The 24907-nt window shown below is 39.8% G+C and overlaps 1 protein-coding gene across 1 annotated transcript in view; it reads left to right on the forward strand.

Annotated features, from left to right (window-relative positions):
• LOC120056726 (short transient receptor potential channel 6-like) overlaps nt 1-21892 on the forward strand; it is an 82785-nt gene extending 60893 nt beyond the window's left edge. Inside the window, exons 12-13 of the mRNA XM_039004931.1 lie at nt 14785-14797; nt 21316-21892. Coding sequence (XP_038860859.1) covers nt 14785-14797; nt 21316-21892 — 590 coding nt within the window. The remainder of the gene's footprint in view (nt 1-14784; nt 14798-21315) is intronic.
• Nucleotides 21893-24907: the final 3015 nt, after the last annotated feature.

Here is a 24907-nt window from a genome sequence, read left to right on the forward strand (position 1 = left end):
TTGGTGTTATATTATGTATAATCTGGTAGAGTAACAGAGGTTATTGTGGTGTTGGTGTTATATATGATATAATCTGTAGAGTAACAGAGGTATTGTGGTGTGGTGTAATATGATAAATCTGGTAGAGTAACGAGAGGTTATTGTGGTGTTGGTGTTATATATGATTATAATCTGGATAGAGTAACAGAGAGGTTATTGTGGTGTTGGTGTTATATATTGATAATCTGTAGAGTAACAGAGGTTATTGTGGTGTGGTGTTATATATGATATAATCTGGTAGAGTAACAGAGGTTATTGTGGTGTTGGTGTTATATATGATATAATCTGGTAGAGTAACAGAGGTTATTGTGGTGTTGGTGTTATATATTGATATAATCTGGTAGAGTAACAGAGGTTATTGTGGTGTTGGTGTTTATATATGATATAATCTGGTAGATTAACAGAGAGGTTATTGTGGTGTTGGTGTTATATATGATATAATCTGGTAGAGTAACAGAGAGGTTATTGTGGTGTTGGTGTATATATGATATAAATCTGGTAGAGTAACAGAGAGGTTATTGTGGTGTTGGTGTTATATATGATATAATCTGGTAGAGTAACAAGGTTATTGTGGTGTTGGTGTTATATATGATATAATCTGGTAGAGTAACAGAGGTTATTGTGTGTGGTGTGGTGTTATTATGATTAAATCTGGTAGAGTACAGAGAGGTTATTGTGGTGTTTGTGTTATATATGATATAATCTGGTAGAGTAAAGAGGGTTATTGTGGTGTTGGTGTATATATGATATATCTGGTAGAGTAACAGAGAGGTTATTGTGGTGTTGGTGTTATATATGATATATCTGGTAGAGTAACAGAGGTTATTGTGGTGTTGGTGTTATATATGATATAATCTGGTAGAGTAACAGAGGTTATTGTGGTGTTGGTGTTATATAGATATAATCTGGTAGAGTAACAGAGGTTATTGTGTGTTGGTGTTATATATGATATAATCTGGTAGAGTAACAGAGAGGTTATTGTGGTGTTGGTGTTATATATGATATAATCTGGTAGAGTAACGAGAGGTTATTGTGGTGTTGGTGTTATATATGATATAATCTGGTAGATAACAGAGAGGTTATTGTGGTGTTGGTGTTATATATGATATAATCTGGTAGAGTAACAGAGAGGTTATTGTGGTGTTGGTGTATATATGATTAATCTGGTAGAGTAACAGAGAGGTTATTGTGGTGTTTGTGTTTATATTATATAATCTGGTAGAGTAACAGAGAGGTTATTGTGGTGTTGGTGTTATATATGATTAATCTGGTAGAGTAACAGAGGTTATTGTGGTGTTGGTGTTAATATGATATAATCTGGTAGAGTAACAGAGAGGTTATGTGGTGTGGTGTTTATATGATATAATCTGGTAGAGTAACAGAGGTTATTGTGGTGTTGGTGTTATATATGATATAATCTGGTAGAGTAACAGAGGTTATTGTGGTGTTGGTGTTATATGATATAATCTGGTAGAGTAACAGAGGTTATTGTGGTGTTGGTGTTATATATGATATAATCTGGTAGAGTAACAGAGAGGTTATTGTGGTGTTGGTATATATGATATTAATCTGGTAGAGTACAGGAGGTTATTGTGGTGTTGGTGTTATATATGTATAATCTGGTAGAGTAACAGAGGTATTGTGGTGTTGGTGTTATTATTATATAATCTGGTGAGTAACAGAGAGGTTATTGTGGTGTTGGTGTTATATATGATATAATCTGGTAGAGGAACAGAGAGTTATTGTGGTGTTGGTGTATATATGATATAATCTGGTAGAGTAACAGAGAGGGTATTGTGGTGTGGTTGGTTATATATGATATAATCTGGTGAGTAACAAGAGGTTATGTGGTGTTGGTGTTATATATGATATAATCTGGTAGAGTAACAGAGGTTATTGTGGTGTTGGTGTTAATATGATATATACTGGTAGAGTAACAGAGAGGTTATTGTGGTGTTGGTGTTATATATGATATAATCTGGTAGAGTAAACAGAGGTTATTGTGGTGTTGGTGTTATATATGATATAATCTGGTAGAGTAACAGAGGTTATTGTGGTGTTGGTGATATATGAATAATCTGGTAGAGTACAAGAGGTTATTGGTGTTGGTGTATATATGATATAATCTGGTAGAGTAACAGAGAGGTTATTGTGGGTGTTGGTGTTATATATATATAATCTGGTAGAGTAACAGAGAGGTTATTGTGGTGTTGGTGTTATATATGATATAATCTGGTAGAGGACAAGAGGTTATTGTGGTGTTGGTGTATATATGATATAATCTGGTAGAGTAACAGAGAGGTATTGTGGTGTTGGTGTTATATATGATATAACTGGTAGAGTAACAGAGGTTATTGTGGTGTTGGTGTATATATGATATAATTGGTAGAGTAACAGAGAGGTTATTTGGTTTGGTGTAATATGATATAACTGGTAGGTAAACAGAGGTTATTGTGGTGTATATATGATATAATCTGGTAGAGTAACAGAGGTTATTGTGGTGTTGGTGTTATATATGATATAATCTGGTAGAGTAACAGAGGTATTGTGGTGTTGGTGTTTATTATGATATAATCTGGTAGAGTAACAGAGAGGTTATGTGGTGTTGGTGTTATATATGATATAATCTGGTAGAGTAACAAAGGTTATTTGTGGTTGTGTGATATATGATATAATCTGTAGAGTAACAGAGAGGTTATTGTGGTGTTGGTGTTATATATGATATAATCTGGTAGAGTAACAGAGGTTATTGTGTGTTGGTGTTATATATGATATAATCTGGTAGAGTAACAGAGAGTTATTGTGGTGTTGGTGTTATATATGATATATACTGGTAGAGTAACAGAGGTTATTGTGGTGTTGGTGTTATAATGATATAATCTGGTAGAGTAACAGAGGTTATTGTGGTGTTGGTGTATATATGATAAATCGGTAGAGTAACAAGAGGTTATTGTGGTGTTGGTGTTATATATGATATAATCTGGTAGAGTAAGAGAGGTTATTGTGGTGTTGGTGTTATATTTATATAATCTGGTAGAGTAACAGAGAGGTTATTGTGGTGTGGTGTTATATATGATATAATCTGGTAGAGTAACAGAGGTTATTGTGGTGTTGGTGTTATATATGATATAATCTGGTAGAGTAACAGAGGGTTATTGTGGTGTTGGTGTTATATATGATATAATCTGGTAGAGTAACAGAGGTTATTGTGGTGTTGGTGTTATATATGATATAATCTGGTAGAGTAACAGAGGTTATTGTGGTGTTGGTGTATATATGATATAATCTGGTAGAGTAACAGAGGTTATTGTGGTGTTGGTGTTATATATGATATAATCTGGTAAGTAACAGAGAGGTTATTGTGGTGTTGGTGTTATATATGATATAATCTGGTAGAGTAACAGAGGTTATTGTGTGGGTGTTATTATGATGTAAATCGGTAGAGTAACGAGGTTATGTGTGTTGGTGGTTATATATGAATATTCTGGTAGAGTAACAAGAGGTTATTGTGGTGTTGGTGGTATATATGATATAATCTGGTAGAGTAACAGAGGTTATTGTGGTGTTGGTGTTATATGATATAATCTGGTAGAGTAACAGAGAGGTTATTGTGGTGTTGGTGTTATATATGATATAATCTGGTAGAGTACAGAGAGGTTATTGTGGTGTTGGTGTTATATTGATATAATCTGGTAGAGTAACAGAAGGTTATTGTGGTGTTGGTGTATATATGATATATCTGGTAGAGTAACAGAGAGGTTATTGTGGTGTTGGTGTTATATATTATATAATCTGGTAGAGTAACAGAGGTTATTGTGGTGTTGGTGTTATATATGATATAATCTGGTAGAGTAACAGAGGTTATTGTGGGGTTGTGGTGTTATATATGATATAATCTGGTAGAGTAACAGAGGTTATTGTGGTGTTGGTGTTATATATGATATAATCTGGTAGAGTAACAGAGTTATTGTGTGTTGGTGTTATATATGATATAATCTGGTAGAGTAACAGAGGTTATTGTGGTGTTGGTGTTATATATGATATAATCTGGTAGAGTAACAGAGAGTGATTGTGGTGTTGGTGTTATATATGATTAATCTGGTAGAGTAACGAGAGTTAATGTGGTGTTGGTGTTATATATGATATAATCTGGTAGAGTAACAGAGGTTATTGTGGTGTTGGTGTTTATATATGATTATAATCTGGTAGAGTAACAGAGGTTATTGTGGTGTTGGTGTTATATATGATATAATCTGGTAGAGTAACAGAGAGGTTATTGTGGTGTTGGTGTTATATAGATATAATCTGGTAGAGTAACAGAGGTTTATTTGGTGTTGGTGTTATATATGATATAATCTGTGAGAGTAACAGAGGTTATTGTGGTGTTGGTGTTATATATGATATAATCTGGTAGAGTAACAGAGAGGTATTGTGGTGTTGGTGTTATATATGATATAATCTGGTAGAGTAACAGAAGGTTATTGTGGTGTTGGTGATATATGATATAATCTGGTAGAGTAACAGGGTTATGTGTGGTGTTATATAGATATAATTGGTAGAGTAACAGAGAGGTTATTGTGGTGTTGGTGTATATTGATATAATCTGGTAGAGTACAGAGAGGTTATTGTGTGTTGGTGTTATATATGATATAATCTGGTAGAGTAACAGAGGTTATTGTGGTGTTATATATGATATAATCTGGTAGAGTAACAGAGGTTATTGTGGTGTTGGTGTTATATATGATATAATCTGGTAGAGTAACAGAGAGGTTATTGTGGTGTTGGTGTTATATATGATATAATCTGGTAGGTAACAGAGGTTATTGTGGTGTTGGTGTTATATATGATATAAACTGGTAGAGTAACAGAGAGGTTATTGTGGTGTTGTGTATATATTGATATAATCTGGTAGAGTAACACGAGGTTATTGTGGTGTTGGTGTTATATATGATATAATCTGGTAGAGTAACAGAGGTTAATTGTGGTGTGTGTTATATATGATATAATCTGGTAGAGTAACAGAGGTTATTGTGGTGTTGGTGTTATATATTATATAATATGGTAGAGTAACAGAGGTTATTGTGGTGTTGGTGTTATATATGATATAATCTGGTAGAGTAACAGAGAGTTATTGTGGTGTTGGTGTTATATATGATATAATCTGGTAGAGTAACGAGAGGTTATTGTGGTGTTTGTTTATATATGATATAATCTGGTAGAGTAACAGAGAGGTTATGTTGGTGTTGGTGTTATATATGATATAATCTGGTAGAGTAACAGAGGTTATTGTGGTGTTGGTGTTATATATGATATAATCTGGTAGAGTAACAGAGGTTATTGTGGTGTTGGTGTATATATGATATAATCAGGTATATTAACAGAGGTTCTTTTGGTGTTGCAGTTAGGGTTATATATGATATAATCAGGTAGCTAAACAGAGAGGTTATTGTGGTGTTAGGGTTATTTATGATATAATCAGGTAGAGTAACAAGGTTATTGTGGTGTTGGTGTTATATATGATTAATCTGGTAGAGTAACAGAGGTTATTGTGGTGTTGGTGTTGGTGTTATTATTATATAATCTGGTAGAGTAACAGAGAGGTTATTGTGGGGTGGGTGTATATATGATATAATCTGGTAGAGTACAGAGGTTATTGTGGTGTGGGTTATATATGATATAATCAGGTAGCTAAACAGAGAGGTTATTGTGGTGTTAGGGTTATTTATGATATAATCAGGTAGAGTAACAGAGAGGTTATGTGGTGTTGGTGTTATATATGATATAATCTGGTAGAGTAACAGAGGTTATTGTGGTGTTGGTGTTATATATGATTATATATGGTAGAGTAACAGAGAGGTTATTGTGGTGTTGGTGTTATATATGATATAATTGGTAGAGTAACAGAGGTATATGTGGTGTTTGGTGTTATATATGATATAATCTGGTAGAGTAACAGAGGTTATTGTGGTGTTGGTGTTATATATGATATAATCTGGTAGAGTACAGAGGTTATTGTGGTGTTGGTGTTTATATATGATATAATCTGGTAGAGTAACAGAGAGGTTATTGTGGTGTTGGTGTTATATATGATATAATCTGGTAGAGTAACAGAGGTTATTGTGGTGTTGGTGTATATATGATATAATCTGGTAGAGTAACAGAGAGGTTATTGTGGTGTTGGTGTTATATATGATATAATCTGGTAGAGTAACAGAGGTTATTGTGGTGTGGGTGTTATATATGATATAATCTGGTAGAGTAACAGAGGTTATTGTGGTGTTGGTGTTATATATGATATAATCTGTAGAGTAACAGAGGTTATTGTGGTGTTGGTTATATATGATATAATCTGGTAGAGTAACAGAGGTATTGTGGTGTTTGTGTTATATATGATATAATCTGGTAGAGTAACAGAGAGGTTATTGTGGTGTTGGTGTTATATAGATATAATCTGGTAGAGTAACAAGGTTATTGTGGTGTTGGTGTTATATATGATATAATCGGTAGAGTAACAGAGAGATTATTGTGGTGTTGGTGTTAATTATGATATAATCTGGTAGAGTAACGAGAGGTTATTGTGGTGTTGGTGTTATATATGATATAATCTGGTAGAGTAACAGAGGTTATTGTGGTGTTGGTGTTATATATGATATAATCTGGTAGAGTAACAGAGGTTATTGTGGTGTTGGTGTTATATATGATATAATCTGGTAGAGTAACAGAGGTTATTGTGGTGTTATATTGATATAATCTGGTAGAGAACAGAGGTTATTGTGTGTTGGTGTTATATATGATATATCTGGTAGAGAACAGAGAGGTTATTGTGGTGTTGGTGTTATATGATATAATCTGGTAGAGTAACAGAGGTTAATGTGGTGTTGGTGTTATATATGATATAATCTGGTAGAGTAACGAGAGGTTATTGTGGTGTTGGTGTTATATATGATATAATCTGGTAGAGTAACAGAGAGGTTATTGTGGTGTGGTGTTATATTGATATAATCTGGTAGAGTAACAGAGGTTATTGTGGTGTTGGTGTTATATATGATATAATCTGGTAGAGTAACAGAGGTTATTGTGGTGTTGGTGTTATATATGTATAATCTGGTAGAGTAACAGGAGGTTATGGGTGTTGGTGTTATATATGATATAATCTGGTAGAGTAACAGAGGTTATTGTGGGTGTGGTGTTATAATGATATAATCTGGTGAGTAACAGAGGTTATTGTGGTGTTGGTGTTATATATGATATAATCTGGTAGAGTAACGAGGTATTTGTGGTGTGGTGTATATATGATATAATCTGGTAGAGTAACAGAGAGGTTATTGTGGTGTTGGTGTTATATATAGTAATCTGGTAGAGTAACAAGGTTATTGTGGTGTTGGTGTTATATATGATATAATCTGGTAGAGTAACGAGAGGTTATTGTGTGTGGTGTTGGTGTTAATTAGATATAATCTGGTAGAGTAACAGAGAGGTTATTGTGGTGTTGGTGTTATTATTATGATTAATCTGGTAGAGAAACAGAGGTTATTGTGGTGTTGGTGTTATATAGATATAATCTGGTAGAGTAACAGAGAGGTTATTGTGGTGTTGGTGTTATATATGATATAATCTGGTAGAGTAACAGAGGTTATTGTGTTGTGTTATATTATGATATAATCTGGTAGAGTAACAGAGGTTATTTGTGGTGTTGGTGTTATAATGAATATAATCTGGTAGAGTAACAGAGAGGTTATTGTGGTGTTGGTGTATATATGATATAATCTGGTAGAGTAACAGAGAGGTTATTGTGGTGTTGGTGTTATATATGATATAATCTGGTAGAGTAACAGAGAGGTTATTGTGGTGTTGGGTTATATATGATATAATCTGGTAGAGTAACAGAGAGGTTATTGTGGTGTTGGTGTTATATATGGTATAATCTGGTAGAGTAACAGAGAGGTTATTGTGGTGTTGGTGTTATTATATTATAATCTGGTAGAGTAACAGAGAGGTTATTGTGGTGTTGGTGTTATATATGATATAATCTGGTAGAGTAACAGAGGTTATTGTGGTGTTGGTGTTATATATGATATAATCTGGTAGAGTAACAGAGAGGTTATTGTGGTGTTGGTGTTATATATGATATAATCTGTGTAGAGTAACAGAAAGGTTATTGTGGTGTTGTGTTATATATGATATAATCTGGTAGAGTAACAGAGGTTATTGTGTGGTTGGTGTTATATATGATATAATCTGGTAGAGTACAGAGAGGTTATTGTGGTGTTGGGTTAATATGATTAATCTGGTAGAGTAACAGAGGTTATTGTGGTGTTGGTGTTATATATGATATAGTAGAGTAACAGAGAGGTTATTGTGGTGTTGGTGTTATATATGATTAATCTGGTAGAGTAACAGAGGGTTATTGTGGTGTTGGTGTTATATATGATATAATCTGGTAGAGTAACAGAGAGGTTATTGTGGTGTTGGTGTTATATATGATATATAATCTGGTGAGGTAACAGAGGTTATTGTGGTGTTGGTGTTATATATGATATAATCTGGTAGAGTAACAGAGGTTATTGTGGTGTGGTGTTATATATGATATAATCTGGTAGAGAACAGAGAGGTATTTTGTTGTTGGTGTATATATGATATAATCTGGTAGAGTAACAAGAGGTTATTGTGGTGTTGGTGTTATATATGATATAATCTGGTAGAGTAACAGAGAGGTTATTGTGGTGTTGGTGTATATATGATATAATCTGGTAGAGTACAGAGGTTATTGTGGTGTTGGTGTTATATATGATATAATCTGGTAGAGTAACAGAGAGGTTATTGTGGTGTTGGTGTTATATATGATATAATCTGGTAGAGTAACAGAGAGGTTATTGTGGTGTTGGTGATATAGATATAATCTGTAGAGTAACGAGAGGTTATTGTGGTGTTGGTGTTATAATGTATAATCTGGTAGAGTAACAGAGAGGTTATTGTGGTGTTGGTGTTATATATTATATAATGGTAGAGTAACAGAGAGGTTATTGTTGTGTTGGTGTATATATGATATAATCTGGTAGAGTAAACAGAGGTTATTGTGGTGTTGGTGTTATATATGAATATAATCTGGTAGGAGTAACAGAGAGGTTAGTTGGTGTGGTGTTATATATGATATAATCTGGTAGAGTACAGAGGTTAATGTGGTTGTGGTGTTATATATGATATAATCTGGTAGATAACAGAGAGGTTATTGTGGTGTTGTGTTATATATGATATAATCTGGTAGAGTAACAGAGAGGTTATTGTGGTGTTGGTGTTATATATGATATAATCTGGTAGAGTAACAAGAGGTTATTGTGGTGTTGGTGTTATATATGATATAATCTGGTAGAGTAACAGAGAGGTATTGTGGTGTTGGTGTTATATATGTATAAACGGTAGAGTAACAGAGAGGTTATTGTGGTGTGGTGTTATATATATATAATCTGGTAGAGTAACAGAGAGGTTATTGTGGTGTTGGTGTTATATATGATATAATCTGGTAGAGTAACAGAGTTATTGTGGTGTTATATATGATATAATCTGGTAGAGTAACAGAGGTATTGTGGTGTTGGTGTTATATATGATATAATCTGGTAGAGTAACAGAGAGGTTATTGTGGTGTTGGTGTTATATATGATATAATCTGGTAGAGTAACGAGAGGTTATTGTGGTGTTGGTGTTATATGATATAATCTGGTAGAGTAACAAGAGGTTATTGTGGTGTTGGTGTTATATATGATATAATCTGTAGAGTAACGAGAGGTTATTGGTGGTGTTGGTGTTATATATGATATAATCTGGTAGAGTAACAGAGAGGTTATTGTGGTGTTGGTGTTATATATTGATAAATCTGGTAGAGTAACAGAGAGGTTATTGTGGTGTTGGTGTTATATATGATATAATCTGGTAGAGTAACAGAGGTTATGTGGTGTTGGTGTTATATTGATATAATCTGGTAGAGTAACAGAGAGGTTATTGTGGTGTTGGTGTTATATATGATATAATCTGGTAGAGACAGAAAGGTTATTGTGGTGTTGTTTTATATATGATATAATTGGTAGAGTAACAGAGGTTATTGTGGTGTTGGTGTTTATATGATATAATCTGGTAGAGTAACAGAGAGGTTATGTGGTGTGGGGTTATATATATAATCTGTAGAGTAACAGAGGTTATTGTGGTTTGGTGTTATATATGATATAATCTGTAGAGTAACAGAGAGGTTATTGTGGTGTTGGTGTTATATATGATATATCTGGTAGAGTAACAGAGGTTATGTGGTGTTGGTGTTATATATGATATAATTGGTAGAGTAAACAGAGAGGTTATTGTGGTGTTGGTGTTATATATGATATATCTGGTAGAGTAACAGAGGTTATTGTGGTGTTGGTGTTATATATGATATATCTGGTAGAGTAAACAGAGGTATGTGGTGTTGGTGTATATATGAATATTGGTAGAGTAACAGAGGGTTATGGTGGTGTTGGTGTTATATATGATATAATCTGGTAGAGTAACAGAAGGTTATTGTGGTGTTGGTGTTATATATGATATAAATCTGGTAGAGTAACAGAGAGGTTATTGTGGTGTTGGTGTTATATATGATATAATCTGGTAGAGTAACGAGAGGTTATTGTGGTGTTGGTGTTATATATGATATAATCTGGTAGAGTAACAGAGAGGTTATTGTGGTGTTGGTGTTATATATGATAAATCTGGTAGAGTAACAGAGAGGTTATTGTGGTGTTGGTGTTATATATGATATAATCTGGTAGAGTAACAGGAGGTTATTTGGTGTTGGTGTATATATGATATAATCTGGTAGAGTAACAGAGAGGTTATTGTGGTGTTGGTGTTATATATATATAATCTGGTAGAGTAACAGAGAGGTTATTGTGGTGTGGTGTTATATATGAATAATCTGGTAGAGTAACAGAGGGTATTGTGGTGTGGTGTTATATATGATATAATCTGGTAGAGTAACAGAGAGGTTATTGTGGTGTTGGTGTTATATATGATATAATCTGGTAGAGTAACAGAGGTTATTGTGGTGTTGGTGTTATAATATTGATATAATCTGGTAGATTAACAGAGAGGTTATTGTGGTGTTGGTGTTATATATGATATAATCTGGTAGAGTAACAGAGGTTATTGTGGTTGGTGTTATATATGATATAATCTGGTAGAGTAACAGAGAGGTTATGTGGTGTTGGTGTTATATATGAATATATCTGGTAGAGTAACAGAGAGGTTATTGTGGTGTTGGTGTTATATATGGTATAATCTGGTAGAGTAACAGAGAGGTTAGTGTGGTGTTGGGTGTATATATATATATAATATGTAGAGAGTAACAGAGAGGTTATTGTGGTGTTGGTGTTATATATGATATAATCTGGTAGAGATAACAGAGGTTATTGTGGTGTTGGTGTTATATATGATATAATCTGGTAGAGTAACAGAGAGGTTATTGTGGTGTGGTGTTATATATGATATAATCTGGTAGAGTAACAGAAAGTTATTGTGGTGTTGATGTTATATATGATATAATCTGGTAGAGTAACAGGGTTATTGTGATGTGGTGTTGTATATGATATAATCTGGTAGAGTACAGGTATGAGTTTAGGGAATAGGAGGGCTGTAGTGTTGAGTTTATAGGAATAGGAGGGCTGTAGTGTATGAGTTTAGTAGGAGACGGGAATAGGAGGGCTGTAGTGTATGAGTTTAGTAAGAGACAGGAATAGGAGGGCTGTAGTGTATGAGTTTAGTAGGAGACAGGAATAGGAGGGCTGTAGTATATGAGTTTAGAGGAATAGGAGGGCTGTAGTGTATGAGTTTAGTAGGAGATGGGAATAGGAGGGCTGTAGTGTATGAGTTTAGTAAGAGACAGGAATAGGAGGGCTGTAGTGTATGAGTTTAGTAGGAGACAGGATAGGAGGGCTGTAGTGTATGAGTTAGAGGAATAGGAGGGCTGTAGTGTATGAGTTTAGTAGGAGACAGGAATAGGAGGGCTGTAGTGTATGAGTTTAGTAGGAGACGGAATAGGAGGGTGTAGTGTATGAGTTTAGAGGAATAGGAGGGCTGTAGTGTATGAGTTTAGTAGGAGACAGGAATAGGAGGGCTGTAGTGTATGAGTTTAGAGGAATAGGAGGGCTGTAGTGTATGAGTTTAGTAGGAGACAGGAATAGGAGGGCTGTAGTGTATGAGTTTAGTAGGAGACAGGAATAGGAGGGCTGTAGTGTATGAGTTTAGTAGGAGACGGGAATAGGAGGGCTGTAGTGTATGAGTTTAGTAGGAGACAGGAATAGGAGGGCTGTAGTGTATGAGTTTAGTAGGAGACGGGAATAGGAGGGCTGTAGTGTATGAGTTTAGAGGAATAGGAGGGCTGTAGTGTATGAGTTTAGTAAGAGACGGGAATAGGAGGGCTGTAGTGTATGAGTTTAGTAGGAGACAGGAATAGGAGGGCTGTAGTGTATGAGTTTAGTAGGAGACAGGAATAGGAGGACTGTGGTGTATGAGTTTAGTAGGAGACAGGAATAGGAGGGCTGTAGTGTATGAGTTTAGTAGGAGACAGGAATAGGAGGGCTGTAGTGTATGAGTTTAGAGGAATAGGAGGGCTGTAGTGTATGAGTTTAGTAGGAGACAGGAATAGGAGGGCTGTAGTGTATGAGTTTAGAGGAATAGGAGGGCTGTAGTGTATGAGTTTAGTAGGAGACAGGAATAGGAGGGCTGTAGTGTATGAGTTTAGAGGAATAGGAGGGCTGTAGTGTATGAGTTTAGAGGAATAGGAGGGCTGTAGTGTATGAGTTTAGTAGGAGACAGGAATAGGAGGGCTGTAGTGTATGAGTTTAGTAGGACACAGGAATAGGAGGGCTGTAGTGTATGAGTTTAGAGGAATAGGAGGGCTGTAGTGTATGAGTTTAGTAAGAGACAGGAATAGGAGGGCTGTAGTGTATGAGTTTAGTAGGAATAGGAGGGCTGTAGTGTATGAGTTTAGTAAGAGACAGGAATAGGAGGGCTGTAGTGTATGAGTTTAGAGGAATAGGAGGGCTGTAGTGTATGAGTTTATTAAGAGACAGGAATAGGAGGGCTGTAGTGTATGAGTTTAGAGGAATAGGAGGGCTGTAGTGTATGAGTTTAGAGGAATAGGAGGGCTGTAGTGTATGAGTTTAGTAAGAGACGGGAATAGGAGGGCTGTAGTGTATGAGTTTAGTAGGAGACAGGAATAGGAGGACTGTAGTGTATGAGTTTAGAGGAATAGGAGGGCTGTAGTGTATGAGTTTAGAGGAATAGGAGGGCTGTAGTGTATGAGTTTAGAGGAATAGGAGGGCTGTAGTGTATGAGTTTAGTAGGAGACGGGAATAGGAGGGCTGTAGTGCATGAGTTTAGTAGGAGACAGGAATAGGAGGACTGTAGTGTATGAGTTTAGTAGGAGACAGGAATAGGAGGGCTGTAGTGTATGAGTTTAGTAAGAGACGGGAATAGGAGGGCTGTAGTGTATGAGTTTAGTAGGAGACGGGAATAGGAGGGCTGTAGTGTATGAGTTTAGTAGGAGACAGGAATAGGAGGACTGTAGTGTATGAGTTTAGAGGAATAGGAGGGCTGTAGTGTATGAGTTTAGAGGAATAGGAGGGCTGTAGTGTATGAGTTTAGAGGAATAGGAGGGCTGTAGTGTATGAGTTTAGTAGGAGACGGGAATAGGAGGGCTGTAGTGCATGAGTTTAGTAGGAGACAGGAATAGGAGGACTGTAGTGTATGAGTTTAGTAGGAGACAGGAATAGGAGGGCTGTAGTGTATGAGTTTAGTAAGAGACGGGAATAGGAGGGCTGTAGTGTATGAGTTTAGTAGGAGACGGGAATAGGAGGGCTGTAGTGTATGAGTTTAGTAGGAGACAGGAATAGGAGGACTGTAGTGTATGAGTTTAGTAGGAGACAGGAATAGGAGGACTGTAGTGTATGAGTTTAGTAGGAGACAGGAATAGGAGGGCTGTAGTGTATGAGTTTAGAGGAATAGGAGGACTGTAGTGTATGAGTTTAGTAGGAGACAGGAATAGGAGGACTGTAGTGTATGAGTTTAGTAGGAGACAGGAATAGGAGGGCTGTAGTGTATGAGTTTAGAGGAATAGGAGGGCTGTAGTGTATGAGTTTAGTAGGAGACAGGAATAGGAGGACTGTAGTGTATGAGTTTAGTAGGAGACGGGAATAGGAGGGCTGTAGTGTATGAGTTTAGAGGAATAGGAGGGCTGTAGTGTATGAGTTTAGAGGAATAGGAGGGCTGTAGTGTATGAGTTTAGGAAGAGACAGGAATAGGAGGGCTGTAGTGTATGAGTTTAGTAGGAGACGGGAATAGGAGGGCTGTAGTGTATGAGTTTAGAGGAATAGGAGGGCTGTAGTGTATGAGTTTAGTAGGAGACAGGAATAGGAGGGCTGTAGTGTATGAGTTTAGTAGGAGACGGGAATAGGAGGGCTGTAGTGTATGAGTTTATTAGGCATAAACCTTCAAATGTGGTGTTTTTACAGGAGACCCACAGGGATTGTGGTAATGAGGCGGTGTGGGGCATAGAGTGGGAGGGGCAGTACTTCCTTAGTCATGGGTCCAATGTAAGTGCAGGAGTGGCAGTTCTGTTCTCATCAGACCTAGATCTTAAAGTAATATCTCCCTCAGAGGTGGAGAAGGGGTGGGTGTTGGTGGGGTTCCTTTTCTGTTTGTTAATGTCTTTTCTGCCTGTAGGGGGTCTGACCAGGTGCAGCTTTCTATTTGGAAGCTTAGACAGTACCTACTATAGTATGACAGAGCTAGCTGTACCTACTATAGAGCTAGCTGTACCTACTATAGTATGACAGAGCTAGCTGTACCTACTATAGAGCTAGCTGTACCTACTATAGTATGACAGAGCTAGCTGTACCTACTATAGAGCTAGCTGTACCTACTATAGAGCTAGCTGTACCTACTATAGAGCTAGCTGTACCTACTATAGAGCTAGCTGTACCTACTATAGAGCTAGCTGTACCTTCTATAGAGCTAGCTGTACCTACTATAGTATGACAGAGCTAGCTGTACCTACTATAGAGCTAGCTGTACCTACTATAGTATGACAGAGCTAGCTGTACCTACTATAGAGCTAGCTGTACCTACTATAGAGCTAGCTGTACCTACTATAGAGCTAGCTGTACCTACTATAGAGCTAGCTGTACCTACTATAGAGCTAGCTGTACCTACTATAGTATGACTCTCTAGAGACCGCAGGAGCGGTAGAGATACTCTTAATGATCGGCTATGAAAAGCCAACTGACATTTACTCCTGATTATTATTTGACCAGGCTGGTCATTTATGAACATTTGAACATCTTGGCCATGTTCTGTTATAATCTCCACCCGGCACAGCCAGAAGAGGACTGGCCACCCCTCATAGCCTGGTTCCTCTCTAGGTTTCTTCCTAGGTTTTGGCCTTTCTAGGGAGTTTTTCCTAGCCGCCGTGATTCTACACCTGCATTGCTTGCTGTTTGGGGTTTTAGGCTGGGTTTCTGTACAGCACTTCGAGATATTAGCTGATGTAAGAAGGGCTTTATAAATACATTTGATTTGATTTGATTGATTTAAAATTCCTTATATTAAGCAAACCAGACGGCACAATTTTTTTCTTCGTTTTATTGACGGATAGCCAGGGACACACTAACACTCAGACATCATTTACAATCAAAGCATTTGTGCTTATTGAGTCTGCCAGATCAGCGGCAGTAGGGATGACCAGGGACATTCTCTTAAAAATTGTGTGAATTGAACCATCAGGCTTCCAGGGAGGGCAATTTTGGGGCTTCACCATGTTTCATCAAAATGTACAGCTGTGTATCATCTTCATAGCAGTGAAAGTTAACATTCTGTTTCCAAATGACTTTAAAATATGTCGTGAAAACAGTAAAAAACAAAACCTTGAGGAACACCAACATGTACAGTTGATTTGTCAGAGGACAAACCATCCACAGAGAAAAACTGATATCTTTCTGACAGATACGATCTAAACCAGGCCAGAACTTGTCCGTGTAGACCAATTTGGTTTTCCAATCTCTCCAAAAGAATGTGGTGATCGATGGAATCAAAAGCAGCACTAAGGTCAAGGAGCGCGAGGACAGATGCAGAGCCTTGGTCTGATGCAGCTAAAAGGTAATTTACCACCTTCACGAGTGCAGTCTCAGTCCTATGATGGGGTTTTGTATACATTGTTTGTCTTCAAGCTGCGCAACAGCTTTTTCTAAAATGTTTGGGCGGAATTGGAGATTTGATATAGGCCGATAGTTTTTAATATTTTCTGGGTCAAGGTTTGGCTTTTTCAAGAGAGGCTTTATTACTGGCACTTTTAGTGAGTTTGGTACACATCCGGTGGATAGGTAGACGTTTATTATGTTCAACATAGGATGGCCAGCACAGGAAGCAGCTCTTTCAGTAGTTTAGTTGGAATAGGGTCCAGTATGCAGCTTGAATGTTTAGAGGCCATGATTATTTTCATCAATGTGTCAAGAGATATAGTATTAAAACACTTGAGTGTCTCCCTTGATCCTAGGTCCTGGCAGTGTTGTGCAGACTCCGGACAACTGACCTTTGGAGAATTACGCAGATTCAAAGAGGAGTAATTTGCTTTCTAATGATCCTGATCTTTTCATCAAAGAAGTTCATGAATTTATCACTGCTGAAGTGAAAGCGATCCTCTCTTGGGGAATGCTGCTTTTTAGTTAGCTTTGCGACAGTATAAAAAATATATTTAGGATTGTTATTATTCTCCTCAATTAAGTTGGAAAAATAGGATGATCGAGCAGCAGTGAGGGCTCTTCGATACTGCACGGTACTGTCTTTCCAAGCTAGTCGGAAGACTTCCAGTTTGGTGTGGCGCCATTTCCTTTCCAATGTTCTGGAAGCTTGCTTGGGTATTTTCTGTACACCAAGTAGCTAGGTTAAATTAAGTTCCTCAGTTAAGTGGTTAACTGATTGTTGTACTCTGACGCCCTTGGGTAGGTGGAGGGAGTCTGGAAGGGCATCTAGGAATCTGTGGGTTGTCCGAGAACTTATAGCACAGCTTTTGATGATCCTTGGTTGGGGTCTAACTAAGCAGATTATTTGTTGCGATTTTGCAAACGTAATAAAATGGTGGTCCGATAGTCCAGGATTATGAGGAAAAACATTTAGATCCACAATATCTATTCCACGGGACAAAATTAGGTTCTGAGTATGACTGTGACAGTGAGTAGGTCCGGAGACATGTTGGACAAAACCCACTGAGTCGATGATGGCTCTGAAAGCCTTTTGGAGTGGGTCTGTGGACTTTTCCATGTGAATATTAAAGTAACCAAAAATATGAATATAATGTGCCATGACTACAACGTCTGATAGGAATTCAGGGAAATCCGTGAGCGTCAAATACGGTCCAGGAACTTGGCGCCTTACCACTGGTTTCCAACTAGTTACCACAGCCACAAAGTCAAAGTTGGCTATAGCGTAAAAATGAATGAAAACAAAAATTAGGCATAAGTTAGGGTTGTGTTAGGGAAAGGTTAGCAGTGTGGTTATGTTAAATTCAAATTTTAAGAAGATAAGTTGTAGAAATAGGTGGCCTGTATGACTTTGTGGCTGTGGTAAACAGTATCTACAAAAAGTGATTGCGGCGGTTGCATAGATTTCATGACTTGAAGCACAAAAGACGAAAATTATGTAATAAATAATAATTAAAATGTATCGTAAATGTTAGCAACACCTCTGCAGGATTGTCGGGGATATGGTCACTAGTATAACCAGGAGGAGAGGCCTCATTTAACATCAGGCTTAAGCCATGTTTCAGTCAGGCCAATCACATCAAGTTTATGATCAGTGATTAGTTCATTGACTATAACTGCCTTGGAAGTGAGGGATCTAACATTAAGTAACCCTATTTTGAGATGTGAGGTATCACAATCTCTTTCAATAATGACAGGAATGGAGGAGGTCTTTATTCTAGTGAGATTGCTAAGGCGAACACCACCATGTTTAGTTTTGCCCAACCTAGGTCGAGGCACAGACACGGTCTCAATGGGGATAGCTGAGCTGACTACACTGACTGTGCTAGTGGCAGACTCCACTTAGATGGCAGGCTGGCTAACAGCCTGCTGCCTGGCCTGCACCCTATCTCATTGTGGAGTTAGAGCCCTGTCTATGATCATAGATAAGATGAGAGCACCCCTCCAGCTAGGATGGAGTCCGTCACTCCTCAGCAGGTCAGGCTTGGTCCTGTTTGTGACTGAGTCCTAGAAAGAGGGCCAATTATCTACAAATTCTATCTTTTGGGAGGGGCAGAAAACAGTTTTCAACCAGCGATTGAGTTGTGAGACTCTGCTGTAGAGCTCGTCACTCCCCCTAACTGGGAGGGGGCCAGAGACAATTACTCGATGCCGACACATCTTTCTAGCTGATTTACACGCTGAAGCTATGTTGTGCTTGGTGACCTCTGACTGTTTCATCCTAACATCGTTGGTGCTGACGTGGATAACAATCTCCCTATACTCTCTACACTCACCAGTTTTAGCTTTAGCCAGCACCATCTTCAGATTAGCCTTGACGTCGGTAGCCCTGCTCCCTGGTAAACAGTGTATGATCGCTGGATGATTCGTTTTAAGTCTAATACTGCGGGTAATGGAGTCGCCAATGACTAGAGTTTTCAATTTGTCAGAGCTAATGGTGGGAGGCTTTGGCGTCTCAGACCCCGTAACGGGTGGAGGAGAGACCAGAGAAGGCTCGGCCTCTGACTCCGTCTCGTTGCTTAACTTCTCTGGTACAAGTGCGTACAAGTACGCTAGCGTCCCACCTCGACAACAGCCAGTGGAATTGCAGGGCGCCAAATTCAAAACAGAAATCCCATAATTAAAACTCCTCAAACATACAAGTATTATCCACCATTTTAAAGAAAAATTTGTTGTAAATCCAGCCACAGTGTCCGATTTCAAAAAGGTTTTACTGCGAAAGCACGCCATGCGATTATGTTAGGTCAGCACCTAGTCACAGAAAACCATACAGCCATTTTTCCAGCCAAAGAGAGGAGTAACAAAAAACAGAAATAGAGATAAAATTCATCACTAACCTTTGATCTTCATCAGATGGCACTCATAGGACTTCATGTTACACAATACATGTATGTTTTGTTCGATAAAGTTCATATTTATATCCAAAAACCTCAGTTTACATAGTGCATTTTTGACCATAACGTGCCAGTCTCAAACAAACATCTGGTGAAAGTGCATAGAGCCACATCAAATTACAGAAATACTCATCATAAACATTGATAAATGATACAAGTGTTAAACATACGAATAAAGATAAACTTCTCCTTAATGCAACCGCTGTCAGATTTCAAAAAGGCTTTACGGAGAAAGCACACTTTGCGATTATGTTAGGTCTGCACCTAGCCACAGAAACCCATACAGCCATTTTTCAGCCAAGGAGAGTGTCACAAAAGTCAGATATAGCATTAAAATGAATCACTTTCCTTTGATGATCTTCATCTGGTGGCACTCCCAGGTCTCCATGTTAGACAATAAATGTTAGTTTTGTTCGATAATGTCCCTCTTTATGACCAAATTCCTCCTTTTTGTTTGCGCGTTTTGTCCAGTAATCCGAATGCTTAAGAAATAGCATTAAATAAGCACTAATAAGTCCAGACGAAAAGTTTTTAAAAAGTACAATAAAAGTTAGTAGAAACATGCCAAACGATGTTTAAAATCAATCCTCCGGTTGTTTTTGTCATAAATAATCAATATTTCAACCGGACAAAAGCTTCGTCAATAGGAAAGGAGAAACAAGAAAGGCGCGTTCCCGATCAGGGCGCATGGCTGATGAATGGAAATTTCCACTGGCCACTGATTGAAAGTGCTGTATCTCCCTCATTTTTCAGAGTAAACGCCTGAAACAATGCCTCAAGACTGGCCACATGTAGTGGAACCCACAGAGCTCGTGAACTGGGTCCTAAGTCTTTGTATGATGGATAGGCTTTCAATGGAAAAACAGCCTTTCAAAATAATAGTACTTCCTGGTTGGATTTTCCTCGGGTTTTCGCCTGTCATATCAGTTCTGTTATACTCACAGACATTATTTTAACAGTTTTGGAAGCGACACCGGTTGAGCATTCCTACAGCATTTCCTTCCAGAAGCCATGAGAAAGTTGTCCAGCTGCGGGGGACTGTGCGAGGGGATTTATACTACTATCTGTACTTACTGGTGGCACAGACGCTGTTTCATCCTTTCCTACACTGAAGTTACCCTTGCCTAACGATTGCGTCTGAAGCTGGGCTGGCAGCATGCCTATCCTCACCATAAGGCGATCGTTCTCCTGTATATTATGAGTACAGCGACTGCAATTAGAAGGCATAATGTTAATGCTACTTCTTAGTTTCGGCTGGTGGAGGTCCTGTAGAACCATGTCCAGATAAAGTGTCCGGAGTGAAAAAGTCTAATGAAAACAGTCGAGGAAAAAATGTAAATGTAAAACGGTAAAGTTGGCAGGTAGCAAAGTACCGCTAGCAACAAAACGCACAGCAGCACGTAAACAAGTCCACAAGTTGTGACAGGTAATTACGTCAGCGCTCAATAAGCACAGACGTGATTTATATGACTTTTACTTTTGATACTTAAGTATATTCAAAACCAAATACTTTTAGACTTTTACTCAAGTTGTATTTTACTGGTTGAGTAATTTTCTATAAAGGTGTCTTTACTTTTACTCAAGTATGACACAAGTATGACACAAGTATGTGGTACTTTTTCCACCACGGCGGCTTTCACACCTCTCACTTCACACCTCCGTTCTGATTGAAGTTACAGTTGGTCTGTCCTAGCATGCTTGGTAGGTACTGTAGCTTAGTAACCTTATTAACTTAGCATCAAGTCTTTATATAACTGTATATAGTACCACCCAGAGTAGCCACCCAGAGGTAAATAAATATAAATCATTTCACACTTTACTCTGATCCTTATATGAAAGCTTTTGGCTTCAGAAGGAGCTTCACTGACCATTACTCACTCAGATTTGAGTTGTTTCCAGATTTCTGCAGTTTATCTTTTGCAGGTTTTGGTTTGCTATTTTTTTCTGGATAGTCCTTGGTGGTAAAGGCGAGCCGCATGCTTTCCAACCGAAACAGTTCGGTACAGTGTCGTTTACCATGACAACAGTTCATGCATATATTCTGATACATTTTGTGAGTTTTTGTTCGTTTTGGAGTTCGGTTAGGGTTTTGTCGGCTGTTTCAGGCACACAAAGTTTGGAACCCGAAGTCTACGCCCTGGGAAGCTCTATCCTGAGCCCACCTCCGTGAACTACTCCACTGACTTGCTCCTCAGCGACGCCACTGGGAAGCTTTATCCTGGGCCCACCTCCGTGAACTACTCCACTGACTTGCTCCTCAGCGACGCCACTGGGAAGCTTTATCCTGAGCCCACCTCCAAGAACTACTCCACCGGCTTGCTCCTCAGCGACGCCACTGGGAAGCTTTATCCTGAGCCCACCTCCAAGAACTACTCCACTGACTTGCTCCTCAGCGACGCCACTGGGAAGCTCTATCCTGAGCCCACCTCCGTGAACTACTCCACTGACTTGCTCCTCAGCGACGCCACTGGGAAGCTCTATCCTGAGCCCACCTCCAAGAACTACTCCACTGACTTGCTCCTCAGCGACGCCACTGGGAAGCTCTATCCTGAGCCCACCTCCAAGAACTACTCCACTGACTTGCTCCTCAGCGACGCCACTGGGAAGCTTTATCCTGAGCCCACCTCCAAAAACTACTCCACCGGCTTGCTCCTCAGTGACGCCACTGAGCAGCAGCAGTAGTAGCAGGGGTGTGACGCGTTGATCACACCAACAGCGTCATTGCATTTTAGTACACCAGAATTACATTGATTTCCAATGGAAGGCTGCGTTTGCCTTGTAGCGTTGCGTTGTAGAGGCAGTGCGTTCGGGTGTGGTGCGTAACATTGGATTTATCGAACGTATGCGTCAAACTGTACGCGTAGACGGCTTGACAGAAATGGTAGCAGAAGGTGAATGTTGAACTGTTGTTGCATACATACCCAGACGATGCTGCGTACTATTTTGCGCCACGATGCTGTCGGTGTGTTCAAAGCGTGAGCTCCTCAGCGAAGCCACAGAGCAGCAGCAGTATTTATTTGTATTTATTTGTGTTTATTATGGACGCCCATTAGTTCCTGTCAAGGCAGCAGCTACTCTTCCTGGGGTTTATTATGGATCCCCATTAGTTCCTGCCAAGGCAGCAGCTACTCTTCCTGGGGTTTATTATGGATCCCCAATAGTTCCTGCCAAGGCAGCAGTTACTCTTCCTGGGGTTTATTATGGATCCCCATTAGTTCCTGTCAAGGCAGCAGCTACTCTTCCTGGGGTTTATTATGGATCCCCATTAGTTCCTGCCAAAGCAGCAGCTACTCTTCCTGGGGTTTATTATGGATCCCCATTAGTACCTGCCAAGGCAGCAGCTACTCTTCCTGGGGTTTATTATGGACCCGAATTAGTTCCTGCCAAGGCAGCAGCTACTCTTCCTGGGGTTTATTATGGATCCCCATTAGTTCCTGCCAAGGCAGCAGCTACTCTTCCTGGGGTTTATTATGGATCCTCATTAGTTCCTACCAAGGCAGCAGCTACTCTTCCTGGGGTTTATTATGGACCCGCATTAGTTCCTGCCAAGGCAGCAGCTACTCTTCCTGGGGTTTATTATGGATCCTCATTAGTTCCTGCCAAGGCAGCAGCTACTCTTCCTGGGGTTTATTATGAATCCTCATTAGTTCCTGCCAAGGCAGCAGCTACTCTTCCTGGGGTTTATTATGGATCCCCATTAGTTCCTGCCAAGGCAGCAGCTACTCTTCCTGGGGTTTATTATGGATCCTCATTAGTTCCTGCCAAGGCAGCAGCTACTCTTCCTGGGGTTTATTATGGACCCGCATTAGTTCCTGCCAAGGCAGCAGCTACTCTTCCTGGGGTTTATTATGGACCCGCATTAGTTCCTGCCAAGGCAGCAGCTACTCTTCCTGGGGTTTATTATGGATCCCCATTAGTTCCTGCCAAAGCAGAAGCTACTCTCCCTGGGGTTTATTATGGATCCGCATTAGTTCCTGCCAAGGCAGCAGCTACTCTTCCTGGGGTTTATTATGGATCCCCATTAGTTCCTGCCAAAGCAGAAGCTACTCTTCCTGGGGTTTATTATGAATCCCCATTTAGTTCCTGCCAAAGCAGAAGCTACTCTTCCTGGGGTCCAGCAAAATTAAGGCAGTTATACAATTTTTAAAACAAATTCACAATTGCCTGCAGGCCCATACTCCACTACCACATATCTTCAACACAAAATCCACATGTACGTGTGTGTATAAGTGCGTATGTTATCATGTGTGTGTGTATGCATGTGTCTGTGCCTATGTTTGTGTTACTTCACAGTCCCCGCTGTTCCATAAGGGTTAGTAGCAGGGCTGTGAGGAGAACGGAGGAAAGAGCTGCAGACTCAGTCCTTGACACATCACTGGCAAAGGCATTGAAAATGATTGAAGACGTCTCACACGTCACGCCCCATGCCACCCAGAGGTAAATAAATATAAATCATTTCACACTTTACTCTGATCCCCTTTCCTCTCTTCTGTTGTCATTTTCCTCTACTCCTCACCATGTACACTGTTCCCCAGACACTCCTAATGTCCCCCCTCTCCTCCTCACCATGTACACTGTTCCCCAGACACTCCTAATGTCCCCCCTCTCCTCCTCACCATGTACACTGTTCCCCAGACACTCCTAATGTCCCCCCTCTCCTCCTCACCATGTACACTGTTCCCCAGACACTCCTAATGTCCCCCCCTCTCCTCCTCACCATGTACACTGTTCCCCAGACACTCCTAATGTCCCCCCCCTCTCCTCCTCACCATGTACACTGTTCCCCAGACACTCCTAATGTCCCCCCCCTCTCCTCCTCACCATGCACACTGTTCCCCAGACACTCCTAATGTCCCCCCCTCTCCTCCTCACCATGTACACTGTTCCCCAGACACTCCTAATGTCCCCCCCCTCTCCTCCTCACCATGCACACTGTTCCCCAGACACTCCTAATGTCCCCCCCTCTCCTCCTCACCATGTACACTGTTCCCCAGACTCTCCTAATGTCCCCCCCCTCTCCTCCTCACCATGCACACTGTTCCCCAGACTCTCCTAATGTCCCCCCCCTCTCCTCCTCACCATGTACACTGTTCCCCAGACTCTCCTAATGCCCCCCCTCTCCTCCTCACCATGTACACTGTTCCCCAGACTCTCCTAATGTCCCCCCTCTCCTCCTCACCATGTACACTGTTCCCCAGACACTCCTAATGTCCCCCCCTCTCCTCCTCACCATGTACACTGTTCCCCAGACTCTCCTAATGTCCCCCCCTCTCCTCCTCACCATGTACACTGTTCCCCAGACTCTCCTAATGTCCCCCCCCTCTCCTCCTCACCATGCACACTGTTCCCCAGACACTCCTAATGTCCCCCCCTCTCCTCCTCACCATGTACACTGTTCCCCAGACTCTCCTAATGTCCCCCCCCTCTCCTCCTCACCATGCACACTGTTCCCCAGACTCTCCTAATGTCCCCCCTCTCCTCCTCACCATGTACACTGTTCCCCAGACACTCCTAATGTCCCCCCCTCTCCTCCTCACCATGTACACTGTTCCCCAGACTCTCCTAATGTCCCCCCCCCCTCTCCTCCTCACCATGCACACTGTTCCCCAGACTCTCCTAATGTCCCCCCCTCTCCTCCTCACCATGCACACTGTTCCCCAGACTCTCCTAATGTCCCCCCCTCTCCTCCTCACCATG

This window comes from Salvelinus namaycush, chromosome 12 (genome assembly GCF_016432855.1).
Source record: "Salvelinus namaycush isolate Seneca chromosome 12, SaNama_1.0, whole genome shotgun sequence".
NCBI lineage: Eukaryota > Metazoa > Chordata > Actinopteri > Salmoniformes > Salmonidae > Salvelinus > Salvelinus namaycush.